Genomic DNA, 18,104 nt, shown 5'->3' with positions numbered 1-18,104 from the left:
TGTTGAATCTCGTCAGATGACAAGTTGGAAAATTCTGCTAAAGGAGGGAAGGAAAGGTCCTGAGGTTCTGCCGTAGGACTTTGGTTGAGAGCGAAGGACTGGCGGATTGCTACAATCTTCCCATCGTAGAATGTGGCAAAATCGTCGGCAGTCAGAGAGGAAGGGGCAGGAGGAGTCGGTGGGTTGAGTAGTGAGGAGAAGATGTTGTGGAGTTTGCCAGGATCATGTGCAGACGCTTCCAACTTTTGTCTGAAGAAGGTAGTTTTGGCAGAAGTCACATCACATGAGAATTTGGAAAGAAGAGTCTGGTAAGAGATGAGATCTGCATCAAGCTGTGATTTCTTCCATCTTCTCTCCGCAGTTCTTAATTCTCTCCTGTTGTTGCGCAGTACATCAGATAGCCAAGGAGCAGGACAAGATTTCTTCCTTGGTTTAGATGACAGCGGGCAAAGGAGATCTATGGATGAGGAGAGAGAGGAGAGGAAAGTTTCAGTCGCAGTCTCTAGTGGTAAAGAGGAGAAGGAGTCTGGGTCTGGGAGGAATGATAGGGTGTATGAAGACACAGAGGAAGGGGAGACAGAGTGAAGGTTTTTGCGGGTAAAAGAGACATTTTGGTGGTTAGGTTTACATAGAATGGGAAGGGTTATAGTGAAGGATACCAGGTAATGATCAGATTTATGAAGAGGAATAGTAGTGATATCTGTGACTGGGGAAGGGCGGCAGAAAACAAGGTCGAGAGAATTTCCTGCCTTGTGTGTAGGAGGGCAGCTGTTTAGGGTTAAAGAGAAGGAGTTAAGGAGAGGGAGAAGGAAAGAGGATTGGAGTTTATCAGATGGAAGGTTGAAATCTCCTAGAACAGTGAGAGGAGTGTTAGCAGAAGGAAAAAGACTAAGAAGTATGTCCATTTCATCTAGAAAGTTTCCTAGAGAGCCAGGAGGACGGTAAATAACCAAGATGTGGAGGTTAATTGGAGAGGTTACCTTAACTGCATGAAATTCAAATGATGAAAAACTGAGATGAGACAGGGTGATGGGCGAGAAGGACCACCTCTTGGACAACAGGAGACCCGTACCACCACCTCTGCCAGTTTCTCGTGGAGTGTGAGAGAATACATAGGCAGAGGATAGGGCAGCCGGTGTAGCTGAGTTCTGAGGAGATATCCAGGTCTCAGTTAGTGCCAGAAAGTCAAAAGAGTAATGAGTAGCTAGGGCAGAGATAAAGTCTGCTTTATTTACAGCAGATTGGCAGTTCCAGAGCCCACCTACCACCAGTGCAGGACAATGAGACAGTACTGGAGGGTAGATGAGGTTTCTGGGAGATCTGCCTCTGCTGTGTGAGTAAAAGCATCTTGGTCTGTGAGAACTGACAGAGATAGGTTGAAGACACATGCTAGACTGAGGTAACTGTCTATAAAAACTTGTAACTTCTTGGCAAACAAGAGTTTAAATCAACTCTCTGTGCACTACCTTTGTTGCAGGATATTCTTATTAACCTTCAATATATGTAGCTAAGCCCTGCCCACAATTCACACCTTAAGGAAGCCTGAAACTACTCTTGATTAATTACCTGAGAACTAATTGCTTTAGACCTACTTCAATCACACTGCAATCAACACTACCAAACAGCAAAAACTAGGTACAGTATACAGTATGAACCAATTGTGTTTTCAAAAACAGTACAAAAGTTAAAAACCTACCTTACCAGTGGAGAAGAATCCAATTTAGAAAACTAAAGCACACTCATACAATACATGAACGTCTCCTCTGCAGCAGTGGTAGATTTTGGTCTCGCTTTCCTGGGAAGGTCTTCATGAGAGATAGTTTCATCATGGTGCTTGGTGGGTTTCGCAAATGCACTCGACACAATACTGTTCTTGCAAGAAGCTTTCCAGAACAGCCGACGTTTGTGTATTAATATAGCAACTTACTGTCGTGCCTAATGTCATTGTTTTGACAAAACCCAGTCTTGTCCTAGAATGTGAAAAATTGGAATGGAGCGACTCGGGCAAACCCGCTAGCTAAAGAACCTGGACCGGTCCAGGATCCTGATTGGTTGATCTGGTTCATTACATGAATCACGAATCTTGATGATGATTTATCATTATAGCAGCATCGCATTAATTTACAAGGCAAGACGAAATTCTATCAAACTTACAGAATGCTTGTAACTGTATAAATAAAACTTTATGTTTACAAATGCTTTAAAAAAGAAATAACTAATTATATAAAGTGGATATCTTGTTTTTTTTTTTCCTTAGACAATTGTTACTGTACATTGTGAATTTATTCCACTAATTGATGATGTCATTCCACATGAGACTGATTTAATAATTATTTTGCTTGGGCTTGTCTGGCCTTTTTTATCCTAGGGGTCGCCACATCGGATCTTTTGATCCGCACGATCTGGCACAGTTTTTACACCAGATGCCCTTCCTGTCACATCCCTCCCGGTTTCTAAACGGGCTTGGGATCAGTGCTACATGCTGGTAGCTGGGTTGTGAGACCCATGTAGGGTTAAGGGTCTTGCCCGAGAACCCAACAGGGGCGACCCGGCTGTCAGCGGCACTCAAACTACCAAGCCCCTGGTTAGCGAACCAGAGCCTCAACCACCTGAACCACCTCTGCCCCTGTGTTAAATGATTTCAGTATATAATAAAGACAATAATTAAATGTCACCCACTCATTGAGCACTTTTACTAAATGAGGCATGTCTTCGTGTGGGGATGAAAGGGGAATTTCGTGCATCATTATTCCCCGGTAATGGGCCTATTCCATCCTAATATTCTCCTTCTATGGATTTGTTGATGGCTTTGGCACACACACACACACACAGACACAGACTGAACGTCAAGGTTTATAGTCATTTTGTTCAATAGCATTCACTGTCTCGTACAAAGAGCATGTAATGTCCTTCAGGCTGTCTGTGTGGGGAGGCTAAGAGAGAGAGAGAGAGAGAGAGAGAGAGATGATACACCTGCGACTGCCATATGTCCAGTCATTTCTAACCCATATTCACAAAGAGAGAGAGACAGAGGGGTAGAGGGAGAAGGAAGAACAGCTTGAAAGGGAGGGACAGGAATATATTACATCCACATTGCACTCTTCACATGTTCACATGTCGGTCAGAAGCCGTTCATCAGTCATCGCTAACAAGCATGTTCATGCAATATTCCTAATACTTATATTAACTTAATATTAATACTTATTATTAATACTTATATTAATATTAATTAATACTGTAGAGTGCACGGATATTTTTTTCAAATATGATATCATATCATTAATAAGTCATTAAGAAGACTGCATGTTATTTAGCGTGGCATCAAAGGTGTCGGAAATTCTTTATAGGAAGTTTTATTTAGATACACCCAACGTCATTAAATATAAAAGATGATCATCAGCCAATCAGCAGTGAGAGAAGAAGAAAGAGGCTAAAAACAAATCAAACAGGATTCCACTGTACGAAGTGGTAATGTCAGTACAATGTTGATCTCTTGTCATTGTTCTGTGGTTCAGACTAACCTGTGCGTTTATTAAACAAACCCGTGCATGTAAAGTGGTTTTCCACCAGAATGGGCGAAATCCCAAATCATCCTTACATCATGTAGAGTTCAACTGTTTCCATGGTAGCGACAGATTTATCGGTAATTGTAGCTGTAAGGACGAAGCATGCTCATCATCAGTGCTTCATAAGTGGAAATGAGAATAACATGGCTTTGGGGTATTTTAGGGATTTTTTAAAAAGTGTCGTATTTATAATTACTCATTTTTTTCAGAGCCCTGCTGTGGTCATAAAGAGAATATCACGGCTAGGTTTTATTTAAAGCTCTCATAAATGTTGATAAATCCAAGCTACTACTCCTAGTGAGTTGTGAGTTTATATTTAGTATTGAAAGTTTTTTAATAGATGGATAATGTTCAATTAATGTATTAGAAATTGCTATTCAGAAACTGTACCCTATATATATATATATATATGTCCAGAATATATATATATATATATATATATTTTTTTTTTTTTTTTTTTCTGGACATTTTAGCAAAGTAGAAAAAAATACCCATTATGCCAAAACCCTCTAATATCTCCAGGCTTATAACTGGGACTAAGGATGTGCAGTATCTCCACTGGCTGGGCATAGGGTTAAGTTTAGGGTCTAGAGTTTAGAGTATTCCCAGATTTTGAGTTAAATCTTGTCTGTGAATATGTACAGCTTGTAGAAACTATCTATCAAGTCAGTCTTTCGGCTGCTCCCATCAAGGGGTCGCCACAGTGGACCATCAGATCTGCACAACAACCCTCCAGTGGCTGGGGTTTGAGCATTGAACCTGGAACTTTCACATAGCAGGTGAGACACCTCTCACGTGTATCGAGTACATGATTTGGAAAATGGATCATGAATCCATCAAGGATCCATTCATTTACCATATTGTGTATCCTGTGTGGGGTCTTGTGGACCTGGAGCCCATGTCCCAAGGCACAAGACAGAGACCCCCTTCAATGTGGTGGCAACCCATCGAAAGGGCTGTAGCTATATTTATACATTTTATTACATTCAGGACAAGAAGCAACCTGACACTGAGAAAGCACTTATTCTTCCATTTGTTTCGAAGAATTTGAGAATATGATTTATTTATTTATTCATTTGTTTGTTTATTTTATTCCCATCCTTTCAGTATGTTGTGTGTACAGTTTTAAATATTGTATGTGCACGTTATTTCATTGTGCGTAGAATTAAGTAAAAACGAGCGAACAAACAAAAATAAAAGCAGGATCTGATCACCTCTGTAATATTATTAGGATTTCTGATTGGATTGCTTTGCTGCGTCTGTACTTAGGCTACTCTGTACTCAGGCACTATTCAGGCTTGTCATGTTTGCATCAAAAGTAATAGGGATGATGTATGTGATGCAGCAGAGTTTGTATACTCAGGGAACGTAGAGAGTGTTTTTTTGTTGTTAGTTTTTTTGCCCATAGCGCTCCATTGTGAGATTTACATTAGCTGTTTGTAGTCAGTCACTGTCATAGCTGTAACATTTTATTATTTAATATGCTGAACTGCAGCAAGTCTCATCGATGATCTGCTTACTGAACAGCAGCAGGAATACAAACTCTTTGTTTAACAAGAGGTATCGATTTTTTCCTGTCTCTTCTTAAGCTGTCTCCGTCCTCTGTGAAAAACTCTGGACTTTTTTTTTTTTTTTTACTCTTTAAAAGCTCTTTAACATATGGGAATTTTTCATCATTTATAAATTGGCAAGAAAACTGCAATATTTTTTATGGAAAGAGAGCTAGGTGTCTTGGTGATAATTAAATGTACAGCTGTTTTTTTTTTTCATGAGACAGAAAAAACAGCAAGCAGACAGCGGGGACTAAAGCTGCTGCTGACTTTGTGGATGTTCCACAACCATAAATCTAACTTATAAAGGGGAGAATATTATGATAGCGAGAGAGGAGTGTGCAGGAGATATAGCTACCGTAAGTAAGAGACAAAGAAAGAGCCGAGTGACCGAGTGGGACAGGGATAAAAGAGAAAGAAGACAACGAGACAGTGAGGAAGAAAAGAACAATGAAGAGAGTGATAGAGGGAGAAGAGATATGGGGAAAAAGGAAATGAGGACAAAAGAGACAGACAGAACGAGACAGAGTGAGTGGCTGTAAGAGAAAGAGGAGCAAAAGACAGAAACATAGCAAGGGAGGCAAAAAGAAAGATACTAATGAATAGACAGAGAGAAGGAAAAGAAAGAGAAGAGACAGAGAGAAAGAAAAAAAGAGAAGAGGGTGAAAGAGAGACAGAGAGGGAAAAGAGAGAGTATATGTCAGTGTGAAAGAGATGGGAATGGAAAGAGAGACAGATAATGAGAAAGAGATGAGAAAGTGAGTGAAGGAAAGAGTTAGCAAGAGAATGGTAGAGAGAATGAAAAAAAAAGACTGACAAAGAGAAGGGAGGAAAAGAGAGACAGAGAGAGGCAGAAAGAAAGAGTGGATGTTAGAGTGAGAAAGAGAAGAGGAAGGGAGAGAGAGAGTAACAAGAGCCAGACAATGAGAAAGAGTGAGAAGGAAAGAGAAGAGTGAGACAGTGAGATTATATTCTCACATTGATGAAGTAATGATAAGCAAGAGAAAGAGAAATCAGAAATAGAGATGGAGAGAAAAAAACAGTGAGTGCATGAGTGAGTGTGAGAAATAGTGAGAAAGAAAAGAGCAAAATACAGAGCTTTTATAAGAGAGAACAAAATAAAGATATTAAGAAAGAAATAGTGAGAGAGAGATAGACTGAAATGACTTAGAAAAAAGAAAGTGAGAAAGAAGTGATAGAGAACAAGGCTGATAAAGAGAGAATAGATAGATAGAACATAGAAAAAAGAAAACAGAAAGCAAGATACAGAATGAGAAAGAGCAAGTGAGGACAGCAAGAAAGAAAAGAGCAAGAGAGACATGAGAGAGAAAAAAAGAGAAAGGGAAGACAATGAGAAAGAAAGTAGAAGATAAGACAGGGGACAGAAGAGCGAGAGATGGTCAAGAGACAAGAAACAAGAAATGAGAAAGAAATGAAAGAAGGAAAGAAAAAAAAGGAGTAAAAGACTAAAAAAGCGAGAGTAAGAAAGAGAGAAACAATGAGAAAAAAATAAGCAAGATAGAGTGGGACAAGAGACAAGCAATGAGAAAGAGATGAGAAGAAAAGTATAAGACAAGACAGTGAGGGGAAAAGAATAGAGAGGGACAAGAGACAAGCAATGAGAAAGACATGAGAGAGGGAAAAAGAAATGGAAAAGACTGAGAAAGTGAGATTAAGAAAGAGAGATACAATGAGAAAGAAAAGTGAAAGAGGGACAGGAGATAATCAAAGAGAAAGACATGAGAGACAAAAGAAAGAAAGAAAGAAAGTAAGAAAGGATGGTCAGATAGAGGACAGATAAATGTGAGATAGAGAATAATAGAAAGACAGAGTGTGTGTGTTTGTAAAAGCGCAAGCAAGAGAGACCGAGTGAAGAGAGAGAGAGAGAGAGAGAGAGAGAGAGCTCCATCCTCAGTTTTCTGTGCTCGGAGGAGAGGAGAGGAGAGCAGGCTCGTGCACGCACGCGCTCCAGTGGACATCACGACACGTTTCGCTGCTGTATTGAACACGTTTTTTTCCGTTAGCATGTGAGGATCTGGGAGGCGGAGGAGGAGGAAGAGGAGGAAGAGGAGGAGGACGCACGCACCCAGGCAGGAGATCAGACAGGTCGGCGGATTCGCTCGTGCAAATAAAAAGACACATCACAGGATCTGGACGCTTTGATGTTGTTTTTCCAGCAGCTGCCACTCGCGCTCGCGCTGCGTCTTCATTAAGTCCGTGTGAAGTGACACGAGCGGCGGGCGCGCGCGCCCTCCACACTCGCGCTCGGGGTGAAGAGCAACATCCTCGTGGCGGAAACAGCCTCCAGGTCCTTCCTCTCTGATTTACTGTCTGTAGGGAACTCTCTCTCTCTCTCTCTCTCTCTCTCTCTCACTCACTCCGCATCTCCACATTCTAACAAGTGCTCATGATCTCCACAGGAATCCTCCAACTCTTCTTATATCACTTGTGTCATTTTCCATCCTAGATTTTAAGTATGGTCAAGGGCAGTTTCATTATCAGACTTAGCTCTAGCACCATAATGGTTCTCTATTTTATCTCCTAAAGGTTCTCTAGATAATAATCTAAAGATTCTGTAGACCATCTCCCAAAGCTCATCTATTCCATCTCCTAAAGCTTCTGTAGACCATCTCCCAAAGCTCATCTATTTCATCTCCTAAAGGTTCTCTAGATCATCTCCTAACGGTTCTCTAGATCATCTCCTAAACGATCTCTAGATCATCTCCTGATGGTTCTCTAGATCATATCCTAACGGTTCCTAAAGCTTAGATCATCTTCTAAATGTTCTCTAGATAACCACCTAAAGGTTCTCTACATAATTACCTAAATGTTCATCTAGCTCATCTCCTAAAGCTTCTCTACTATATCTTCTAATGGTTCTCGAGATAATCTCCTAAAAGTTCTCTAGTTCATCTCCTAAAGGCTCCATAGTTCATGTCCTAACGGTTCTCTAGATCATCTCCTAAATGTTCTCTACATAATAAATAACCTAAATTTTCATCTAGCTAACCTCCTAAAGCTTCTCTACGTTATCTCTTTAAGGTTCTCTAGTTAATCTTCTAAAAGTTCTCTTTTTCATCTCTTAAATGTTCTCTAGATCTCTGTGATAAAAGTTATTTTTTCTGTTTAACCAGCAAGAAGCAAAAGAAAACCAAAAACTGAGCTGCATGCTGCACTTTAATTGCACTTTTCTCCAAAAAACAAGGCAACATTTTTTTTCCGTAACATAAAATTGTATTTCTGACGTGATCGTTTATATATGTAAACGTCTAACCTTCTGACAGAAGTTACAAAATCTTACAAAACCTTTAGACAAAATCTTGTCTAAAGGTTCTCTAAAGGCCTAAACCTAAAATTGTAGCTGTAGTTGTGGGATCTTCAATACCTTTGAATATCTTCAAAACACGCCTGGTGTACTAGGAACAGTTGTATTCATTTATAACATAAAACAAATAGTGACATGTTTTAATACTAACAATACAATTTAATAGCATTTAATAGTTTCTCTAAAACATAAGACATCATTTTTATTCCCAATGCTTTTACTACAAAACTACGACTTGTGTGTGAGTATAAGCAAAGAGAGTTTCTTTTTGTTGTTTTAGCGTTGCCCACAAGGTGTTGAGAAACAACCGTGATCTTAAATTAGTTCTAGCAAAATCCTAAATACTTTATTGGCATTTTTAACCATTGCTGAGTTCTGTGATCTTTGGGCCTGTAAATTTGAAAATATTAGAAACTAGCATATCGAGATGTGACGCTGTTGAAGTTGTAGTAAAAAAAAAAAAATCACAAAACAAAATACAATCTATCAAAAACTACAGTGTCTGTTTATTTTGTATATTTCATTGTAACTCTCTGAATGTATGCCAAGCGTAACTGTGACTCATAAAGTCATAAATAAGGATTTACACGAGGACTGAATTACAGTGTTATGCATTTCTCTCTGGATACTGTGATATTTTTTCCCCTTTTTCGCGTAGGCAGGAAATTGCTACTTAAAACGTAATTCAAATTTAGACTTTTAGACCCAAGCGCTGATCCATATCGAGTGGCTCTTATTGTTGAGAGCATCCGTGAAATTATACCGTCTATGAGTGAGGCTCCAATTAGCAGCTTCCAGAACCCTGAACAGATCCACAAGCCTGAGTCTGAAATGCAAAAAATGAAAATACTATCACTCCTAATACATTAAAGAGATACACAGCTCAGTTGTTGTTTGAATGGCTCTCAGAGTATTCCACCTGACACTGACTGTGTGAAGCTGTTCATACGGGAATACCGCTGGTTGGCATTCTGGACCATGTGCACCCTGTAGGCACGTTAAAGTCGTTCGAGTAGTTTAGGTGCGCGAGAGCAGCAGGGATCACTCGGAATGAACGCCGGCACAAAGATGGATGTGAAAGTGGAGCCGGCTGCAGAGACAGACGGCGATCATCCGCCTCCTCTCCAGGTGTTCGCACTCACGTCCACGCTGCACGGCATCGCTCACATCTTCTCCAACGAGAGAGTGACAGTGAGATGCTGCCTGTGGCTGCTCTTCTTCCTCGGCTCTTTAGGCTTCCTGATGTACGTCTGCATGGACCGAGTTCAGTTCTACCTGGAGTTTCCCTACGTCACCAAAGTGGACGAGATGGTGGCTCCGGCCATGCTGTTTCCCGCCGTCACCATCTGCAACCTCAACGCTTTCCGTTTCAGCAAGGTCACACGCAACGACCTGTACCACGCCGGGGAGCTGCTTGCCATGCTCAACTCCAGGTGACTTCATTCTATTCTATTCTATTCTATTCTATTCTATTCTTTAACAGGTATTTTATTCTACTTTATATTCTGTTCTACTGTGTATTATATTCTACTACTTTCCTAAAGCTATACTCTTTTTTAATATTTTTCTACTTTACTCTAATCTACTCTCATAAACCTCTATTCTATTCTGTACCTATTTTACACTACTCAGTTTAAAACTTTAGATAGATAGATAGATTAGAAATATTAAACTATTTTATTCAGCTCTATTCTACTCTCAAAAACTCTTATTCTATTCCATTCTACTTTGCTCTATTGTATTATATGTTTTATTTTACTTTCATAAAATATTATTTTACTGTACTTTAATATATTATCAACTCTATTTTGAATATATTATAAATATTTTGCTCAACTCCATTCATTCTATTCTTGTCTAATTCTTTTACAGCTATTTTATTCTACTCTTATAAAGCTGTATTCTACATTGTTTAACATTGTACTGCTCTATTCTATTCTATTCTATTCTATTCTATTTCACCCTACTAGATAGATAGATAGATAGATAGATAGAGTAGATACATTAGATAGATAGATAGATAGATAGATAGATAGATAGATAGATAGATAGATAGATATTGATCCTCAAGGAAATTTCTAAATGTATTGTCTATTACTCTATTTAAAAAAAAAACTTTCATATAAGGTTAAGGGTATTGCCCAAAGACCCAACAATAGGGAACTCGTGGTCTCTCGAACCCTCAACTCTCCAATCAGCACCCAAAGCCTCAACCACCTGATAAGGGTTTATTTTATTTACCATTGAATAGATTTTGCATGTATAGAGCACTATCTGTTTTATTTATTTTTTGTCTGACAACGCTTTAGTCTATACTAAGCATCTACTAATTTTTTTTTTCTTCCTACAAATTTTTCTATTCTATTCCATCCTGTTGATTTCTCACAAACCATTATCCGACTATTCTTTTTTATTTTGCTCTCATAAAATTACATTATTTTAAAAAGAATTATACTTTTTAATTCTAATTTTGTCCTGTCTTGTCTATTCTGTTTAAATAATTTTATATAATTCTATTCTTTACAGACTTTACTTTTATACAATTAAATTGTTTTATATTCTCACGAATCCTCATCATAGTTAAATAGTTAATAATTAATTCTAAAGCATAATTATATCTGCTTTTTTCCCAACAAAGCTCTATTCTATTCTATTCTATTCTATTCTCTTCCTTACACACAATTATTCTTTTCCGTTCCTAAAACATTGTGTTCTATTCCATTCTTCCCAATAAAACACTATATTTTACTTTATTTTCTTTCATTTCTATTTAATCTTGTTGCATTTATTCACATCAAACATTATTTTATTCTATTTCACTTTACTCTCATGAAACTATACAATTCTAGTCTCGCAAAGCTTTGATCTATTTTATTTTTCTAAAACAGAAGTATATTTAATTTCATTCAATTTATGTACTTTTTTTTTACAAAGCTTTTTTAAAAAAATAATTTTAAAATACCACTGATTACAAGGACTTTCATGAACACGCAGACTATTTGAGCCTGTGCTGCATAAAAAAAGAAAAAAACCTGACAAGCATGATTAAGTGTGTGTGTGCCTCCCCGTGAGGAAGGTGTGAGATTAACACTGCAGCCTGATTGCGGTCATGTCCAACACCGACTATATGAGAAGCTTCCAGCATCGGCGTGCAGCTACAGCATGGCGTGTGTATGTGTATGTGTGTGTGTGTGTGTGGGTGTGTGGGTGTGTGTGTGTAAGTGCATCTCTAACAGAGTGATATATGCAATGTGAGTCGAGCCAGTCGGGTTTCGCTGCTGTTCTGTTGAACAGAGAAGCAAACGGTCATCAGAAAGCAAGTTCTCCAGTTTTTTTCTAGATAAAGCCCACAGGATGGCTCGACAGGGCCTCACGGTTGCTAAAGTGAAACTTTTTTCCCTACAGAATCTTGGGATTAGATGTTATTTTTGGCTCTGGATTTAACATCAGCTGCCATTTGGCAGTTAGATATGGAGCGCTTGGTTTTCCCTACTGCAGTGTTGCGGTACGCTGGAGCTACGGTGTGACTGGAGTTCAGATTTGACTTTATTCATGCCTCTAGCTGTAGTCTGGTTCACAGATACACGTACACACACTCTTCTATTCTCTATATTTCCTCTAATGGTTTATGAATTTTTTATTCGTCTCTATTAACCCTTCAGAAAAAAAAGGACTGGGTGAACGTGGTGTTTTAATTGCTGTTATATGGTCATGTTGTCAGAGGCATCAATCACCATAATTACTGCTAATTTCTCCCAGGATTTGAATTTTATGTATCTGAGTGAAAATCTCGTTTCTTCTTTTGATTCATGCATTCATTCACTAATTCAGACACTTTTCTGTATTTTGTATTAGATAAAAATGTTAATACCTTTAGGACAACTCTAAATCTGATTTACACTACTTAAAAAAAAAGGTTATTTCTACACAACCAGAGGCTTTCTGCTCAATCATTGCTGCTCATTCCCACCGACCCTTAGGTGCCCCTCTTGGCACTACCTGGTACGGCAAATCCCTGCCCACTCTGATGCTTCTTACCCAAACTAGGACTCCTTCATACAATGTAAAGGACAGTTATGAGTTCCATTCCTTCCCAGTTTTAGCCTCATTGCTAATTCCTACCCACTCTGAGACTTCTGGTCCAACCAGGCGCTTTGGACAAACCTCAGGCTCATCCCTGTCCAGATTGGGGCTTCTTGCCCAACCTGTAGCTTTCTCCCCAGGATGAGACCTTCTTATCTATCTAACCTAATGCTTTCTGCTCAAATAAAGGGTTTCCTACCAAGTTCGAAGCTGTCCCTTACCACACTTAAGCTAATTCCTAGTTTCTTTCAGACTTTCAGGTTCTCAAACCAGGTTCCTAATTCACTCTTATCCAGAGTGACTTACATTTTTATCTCATTATACATCTGAGCAGGTGAGGGTTAAGGGCCTTGCTCAAGGGCCCAACAGTGGCAACTTGGTGGTTGTGGGGTTTGAACCTGGGATCTTCCGAACCGTAGTCCAATGCCTTAACCACTGAGCTACCCCTAGCCCCCAGAAATGCTCAACCTGACTAACCTCTGGGACATTCCTTGGTTTCTTGCTCAACCAGGGGCTTCTGACTGACCTCAGGCTCATTGTTGCCCACAATGAGGCTTCTTAGTCAGCTTGCAGCTTTTGCCCCAGCTTGAGGCTTCTTCATACCAACCATGAAGCTTCTTGCCCAACTAAGGGACTTCCTGCCGAATTTGAAGGTGATCCCTTCTAAAGCTTAGGCTTATTTCTGCTAATCCCACCTGGACTAACCTGAGACTCATTTCTACCCACGATAAGGCATTTTCCTCAACTAGGGGATTCCCACCTAAGTTGAGGCGTTCAGACTAACTTGACACTTCTTCATGCCCACACTGAGACTTCATACCCAGACTAAGTCAACCTGGGGCTTTGCGTATCCAATCCTGGGATTCTGGTCAAACCTGGAGCTTCTATTTGGCCCAACATGAGGCTAATTCCTCAATAACAAAAATACAGTAACATAACTTCATCATTTTTCTCTCTCTCTCTGTTTCAGATACGAGATTCGCGATGTTCACCTGGTGGAGGAGAGCGTCCTGGAGGCTCTAAAGGTCAAAGCTGACTTCCAGAACTTTAAGCCTCGTCCCTTTAACATGCTGGAGTTCTATAACCGAACGGGGCATGACATCAGAGACATGCTTCTCTCGTGCCACTTCAGGGGGAAGCCGTGTCGGCCCGAAGACTTCAAAGTGGTGAGTGCGTCTCCGTTCGCTGGGGCTAGCTGTGGCTTTATTGTATTTCACCCCTGAGCTGTTTACAGCGGCATGAGTGGTGCTGAATAACAGGGTAACAGGACACAACAGAACAGAATTTCAAGGCTGGCAGGCGGTGAGGCTCACACTCAGGCTTCGCTTGAGTATTTGCCAGGATTAATCCTCAGTGATGCTTGAAGCAAGGCTTGGACGGGACCACCTGCTGACTGAGTAATAGCACTGTAGAGTAATAATATTTGATGTATCATGTCGTCATGGAGGAGGAGGGAAAATGTTTTGCTGCCAAGTTGGAGGTGACGGTGCATTCCGGCACAATTATACACCTCTTTGAGGTTGCTATGGTGATTGTCTTCTCCTTGGGTTAATATGAATGAATGCCCCATTATGCACACCCATGGTCTCAAACAAGCTATTCTTTGCACGGCAGTGTGCTGGTGTGTGTCGCTGTGTCCTACTTCCTTGAGCTTCCTACATCACAACAGGCTGCTTTTTCTTCCTTTCCTGTTTATTTAATTTCCAATAAGGTTCGCAGATGTGTTCCTTAAGGCTGAAGGTCTGCTCTGTACTATATGACTCTCCTAATTATCCCTGCCATTTTTCTTTCTTTTTTTCTTTTTTTCCTTACATATGAGCGCTTTAAGAGAATGGTACAGTCAATCTCAGCCTCCTGTAGTTTTTTTTTTTTTTCTTTTTTCCTCGGGCTACTTTAAGCTCCCTGAGCAGAACTAAAATACCCTACCCTACAGCTTTTAAAAATAGGTCAGCGTTAAATATTAAATCCAGTGAGAGAGGTGTGCTGGGAGATTTCAGAGCTTCCTCAGGCTCTTGTTCTTTCCTGATACTGATACAATGGGAAATATGGTTCTGAGAAACACACTAGAGTTTGCATTGATTTCTCCAAAAGTTCTTTGATTTAAATCCTCACAGAAGCAAGTCTATGAATTATGACAATCAATCATTTTTTTTAAACAATAATACTTTTTAGAATTTTGAGAAAAATGTATAAGAAACTGTGCTGGAAGCATCGCCTCAAGCCATTAGCACAAGTCCGGCTGCATTTATGTCTGTGGTCCTAAACGTGGGGTTCAACTTTATAAAATTATTATGACTATAAATAATCTCAATTATTTTAAATAAAAACTGCTTTACAGTTCATAAAAAGTAAAAAGAAAAAAAAAAAACATCTGTCGCCAATAAATGACTGTACATAATAAAAATAATTAGGGGTCCAAGCACCAGTGGTTGTAGTTAATGTATTATTATTATTATTATTATTATTATTATTATTATTATACATGTGTCAAGTTTAAGCGAGACTCATGATGAACGTATTGATGAATGAAGGTGTAATGAAGGTGTAAAATACTCAACATTTGCATTGTGACGCTGTTGAGGCATGTTTGTAAATTTTTTTTAAAGTTCTTTTAAGTTTTTACTTTTAAATACAATCTATCAAAAACTACAGTGTCTGTTTATTTTGTATATTTCATTGTAACTCTCTGAATGTATGCCAAGCGTAACCGTGACTCATAAAGTCATAAATAAGGATTTACACGAGGACTGAATTACAGTGTTATGCATTTCTCTCTGGATACTGTGATATTTTTTCCCCTTTACGCGTAGGCAGGAAATCGCTACTTAAATCATAGCACAGAAAAACATTTGGATGGTGGAAATGCTTTTAAAAAAAGACCACAATACGTCTTTAGGCTCGGAGATCACTGCAGTCGTTCCCGTGAAGATTCCGCGGGTGGAGCGCCTGATCAGTGAAAATCGATGGATAACTTGTCTTTAACTTGTGAAAGAGACACACAATCATTCAGCATGTTTGGGATAATAAAGGAGTTCCTGGGAGGCCGGGGTTTCAGAAGGGACGCAGATGTTAAAACAAAACATTAGTTAGTGTAGAGGGGGAAATAATGGGAGTTTTGACTCTCATACAGTGACTGTTCTGTTATTCTTCACAATCAAAAGTCCTGCTTTGACTCGAACTTGAGAGTGAGAGCGACAGAGCATAGTCTCAGCTAAATTTGGACATTCGTTAGCAATAATGATTCCACAGAGTGCTGGAGGAATGCTGCAGAAATAAGGTGTTGGAAATTTCCTCTGGTTCTTGGGGTTCTGCTGGGTTTGGGTTTGGCAGATACCATGATGTTGAAGCACTCAACAGGCAGCTCTTTGTTTAAGGCATTGGGTTACTGTGAGTTCAAATCCTGCACCACCAAACTGCCACGTGTGTGTGTGTGTCCCTCACCTGCTCAGCTGCATATTCATTTATGAATTATACACCACTTTGGATAAAATCATTATCATCATGATATTTAGATTCTGTCCTGTCTTTACAAAATCGCTAGAGTTTTACGTAAAGTATCATTCCTATGAAATAAATCTGTGTTGAAAAACAAACAAACTCTGGACTGTAGAAAAGTTTGTGAACCCCTGATTTACGACACGCAAAAGTAAAACTCTGTAGACTCTCATACAGTCAGCGATTCGAGCAAGGGCGGATAAATTTAGCACTTCCAGCTCTTCCCATCTGTGTTTTCCTTCAAAGCCATGCTCCAAAACACATCCCAGGGCTAGAATCTGCAAAAGTGAGTGCAAAAAGCAAAGCTTTCAGTGATGACATGAACACCTACATGTTCTCATTAGGTAGAAGGTATATTGCTTGTGTGTGTTTTATTTATTTATTTATTTATTTATCTTGAAACTAGGAATTCTTTGATGAACAGAAATCTGGTCCGGAATTTGACTCTTCCATATTGATAAACGCTTTTCTTTTTTCAGTTCTCACTATGGGCTGTTTTACCTTTGCAGGTCATTTAGAAGAATAAACGTAGATTAGTTGAGTGTGAACAGTTGAGTGTGTCGATACTGTATGGTTTATGGTGAATATGTAATAATTAAAAATAAAACATACCAGTGTGTTCTGTTCCCTGAATACAGTATGGTGAAGTCAATTAAATCGAAGTAAACAAACATCTACGCATTGATATGCTGAATGAATGTGTGTGTGTGTGTGTGTGTGTGTTTGCAAACAGAGGTGACCTTTAATATCAGACTTATTATAAACAAGCCTGCAGAACAGCTGGTGTGTAGTGTTTGTGAACCTCTATGGTCTTTTCAAAGCCATAACGAAGCATGGAGCAGAGCTCACAGCTTCACGGTCCTCAGTTTGTTCATGAGCTGGTGTTACTGTCAGTGTGGAGTTTCATGATGTGCATCGTCATGAAAGATCACACCATCCTTGGATCCTCTCCTAAAAGTTAAATCTTCAGCTCCTCAATAAACGTCTCACCGTAACGAGAACCGTTGATTGTTGAGCCTTTTTCCTGATGGTGTTCCAATACTTCTGGCCCTTGAGAATCCCAGACAACTGTAAGCGTTGATGAATTCTCCAGCTGAGGATGTTTCCGTACTCTGCCGTTTACTCTCAGGCTCGTAGTGATGAATCCGTGTCTCGTCACCAGTAATGATTCTCTTTTAAACACTGAACACGGTTGCTGTCTAGATATCTAGATAAAGTCTTACGTTACATGTACAAATACATGTTTGCACTTTTACACTACAGTGATCTTGTAGCTAATGTCATACTGATGCTATCACCTTACAAATCCCTTTATACTCACAACTTCAGAACATTTACATTAGTAAATATAGTACATGGATGTATATTATATACAGTATTTGGATATATATTTGCACCTTATGTATATTGGTCCTTCGGATGCATATTTATATATTAACAAAAGTCACTGTTTACTGTTTTATAGATTCAGACGTTTATAAGATATATCCACTTGTTTATTTATATCTATTTATTACAAGTACACTGCTGTTAAAAGATTGCACCGACTGCTGATATTTTCCATATTGCATAGACGAAGAGAGAAAGAAGAGAATTTCGATTCCTCTGTGGTGTCTATATGGTGGCGCTGACAAATAAAAACCTTGAATCTTGGAATCAGACTATGAGATGCACTGCTAAGCATTTTAGCCGGACAGACAGATCAGAGAGAGATGTACTGCGAGCTAGAACATCAAACCCTTAATTTCACTTGCTGACTTTACATTTACCGAGGAGAAAACACAACCAAGTTACAACCACAAACGTAACTGTATTTTATTGGGATTTTATGTGACAGATCAACAAAAAGTTGCACATAATTGTTATGCAGAAGGACAATGATAAATGGTTTTTCAAAAGTGTGGCATGCATTTGCATTCACCCCCTTTACTCTGATACCCCTAACGAAAATCCAGTGGAAATAATTGCCTTCAGAAGTCTCCTAATTAGTAAAGAGAGTCCACCTGTGTTTTTGTTGGTCTGTCACATAAAATCCCAGTATAACCCATTTACCTTTTGTGGTTGTAACGTGACAAAATGTGAAAA

General features: G+C 39.2%; 1 protein-coding gene and 1 long non-coding RNA gene across 3 annotated transcripts in view; one reads left to right on the top strand and one right to left on the bottom strand.

The window, feature by feature from the left end:
- Positions 1 to 18,104, top strand: part of asic1a (acid-sensing (proton-gated) ion channel 1a) — a 47,655-nt gene that overhangs the window by 7,221 nt on the left and 22,330 nt on the right. The window contains exons 1-2 of one of the 2 annotated variants that reach the window (XM_053503447.1): positions 8,540 to 9,874; positions 13,495 to 13,690. In XM_053503447.1, the coding sequence (XP_053359422.1) occupies positions 9,492 to 9,874; positions 13,495 to 13,690 (579 nt within the window). In that variant the 5' untranslated portion in view covers positions 8,540 to 9,491. Of the gene's footprint in view, positions 1 to 8,539; positions 9,875 to 13,494; positions 13,691 to 18,104 lie in introns of those variants that run through there. The other variant, XM_053503448.1, reaches the window with a different exon arrangement.
- LOC128529878 (uncharacterized) lies at positions 180 to 1,411 on the bottom strand. Its single transcript, XR_008361090.1, has 3 exons — positions 1,266 to 1,411; positions 981 to 1,148; positions 180 to 457 (listed from the first exon to the last, which is right to left on the bottom strand). It is a non-coding gene; the product is annotated as an uncharacterized LOC128529878 (long non-coding RNA).

The sequence above is a fragment of the Clarias gariepinus genome, chromosome 9 (genome assembly GCF_024256425.1).
Source record: "Clarias gariepinus isolate MV-2021 ecotype Netherlands chromosome 9, CGAR_prim_01v2, whole genome shotgun sequence".
Lineage (NCBI taxonomy): Eukaryota > Metazoa > Chordata > Actinopteri > Siluriformes > Clariidae > Clarias > Clarias gariepinus.
The sequence above is the reverse complement of the archived record's forward strand: the minus strand, read 5'-3'. Positions and strand labels throughout refer to the sequence as shown.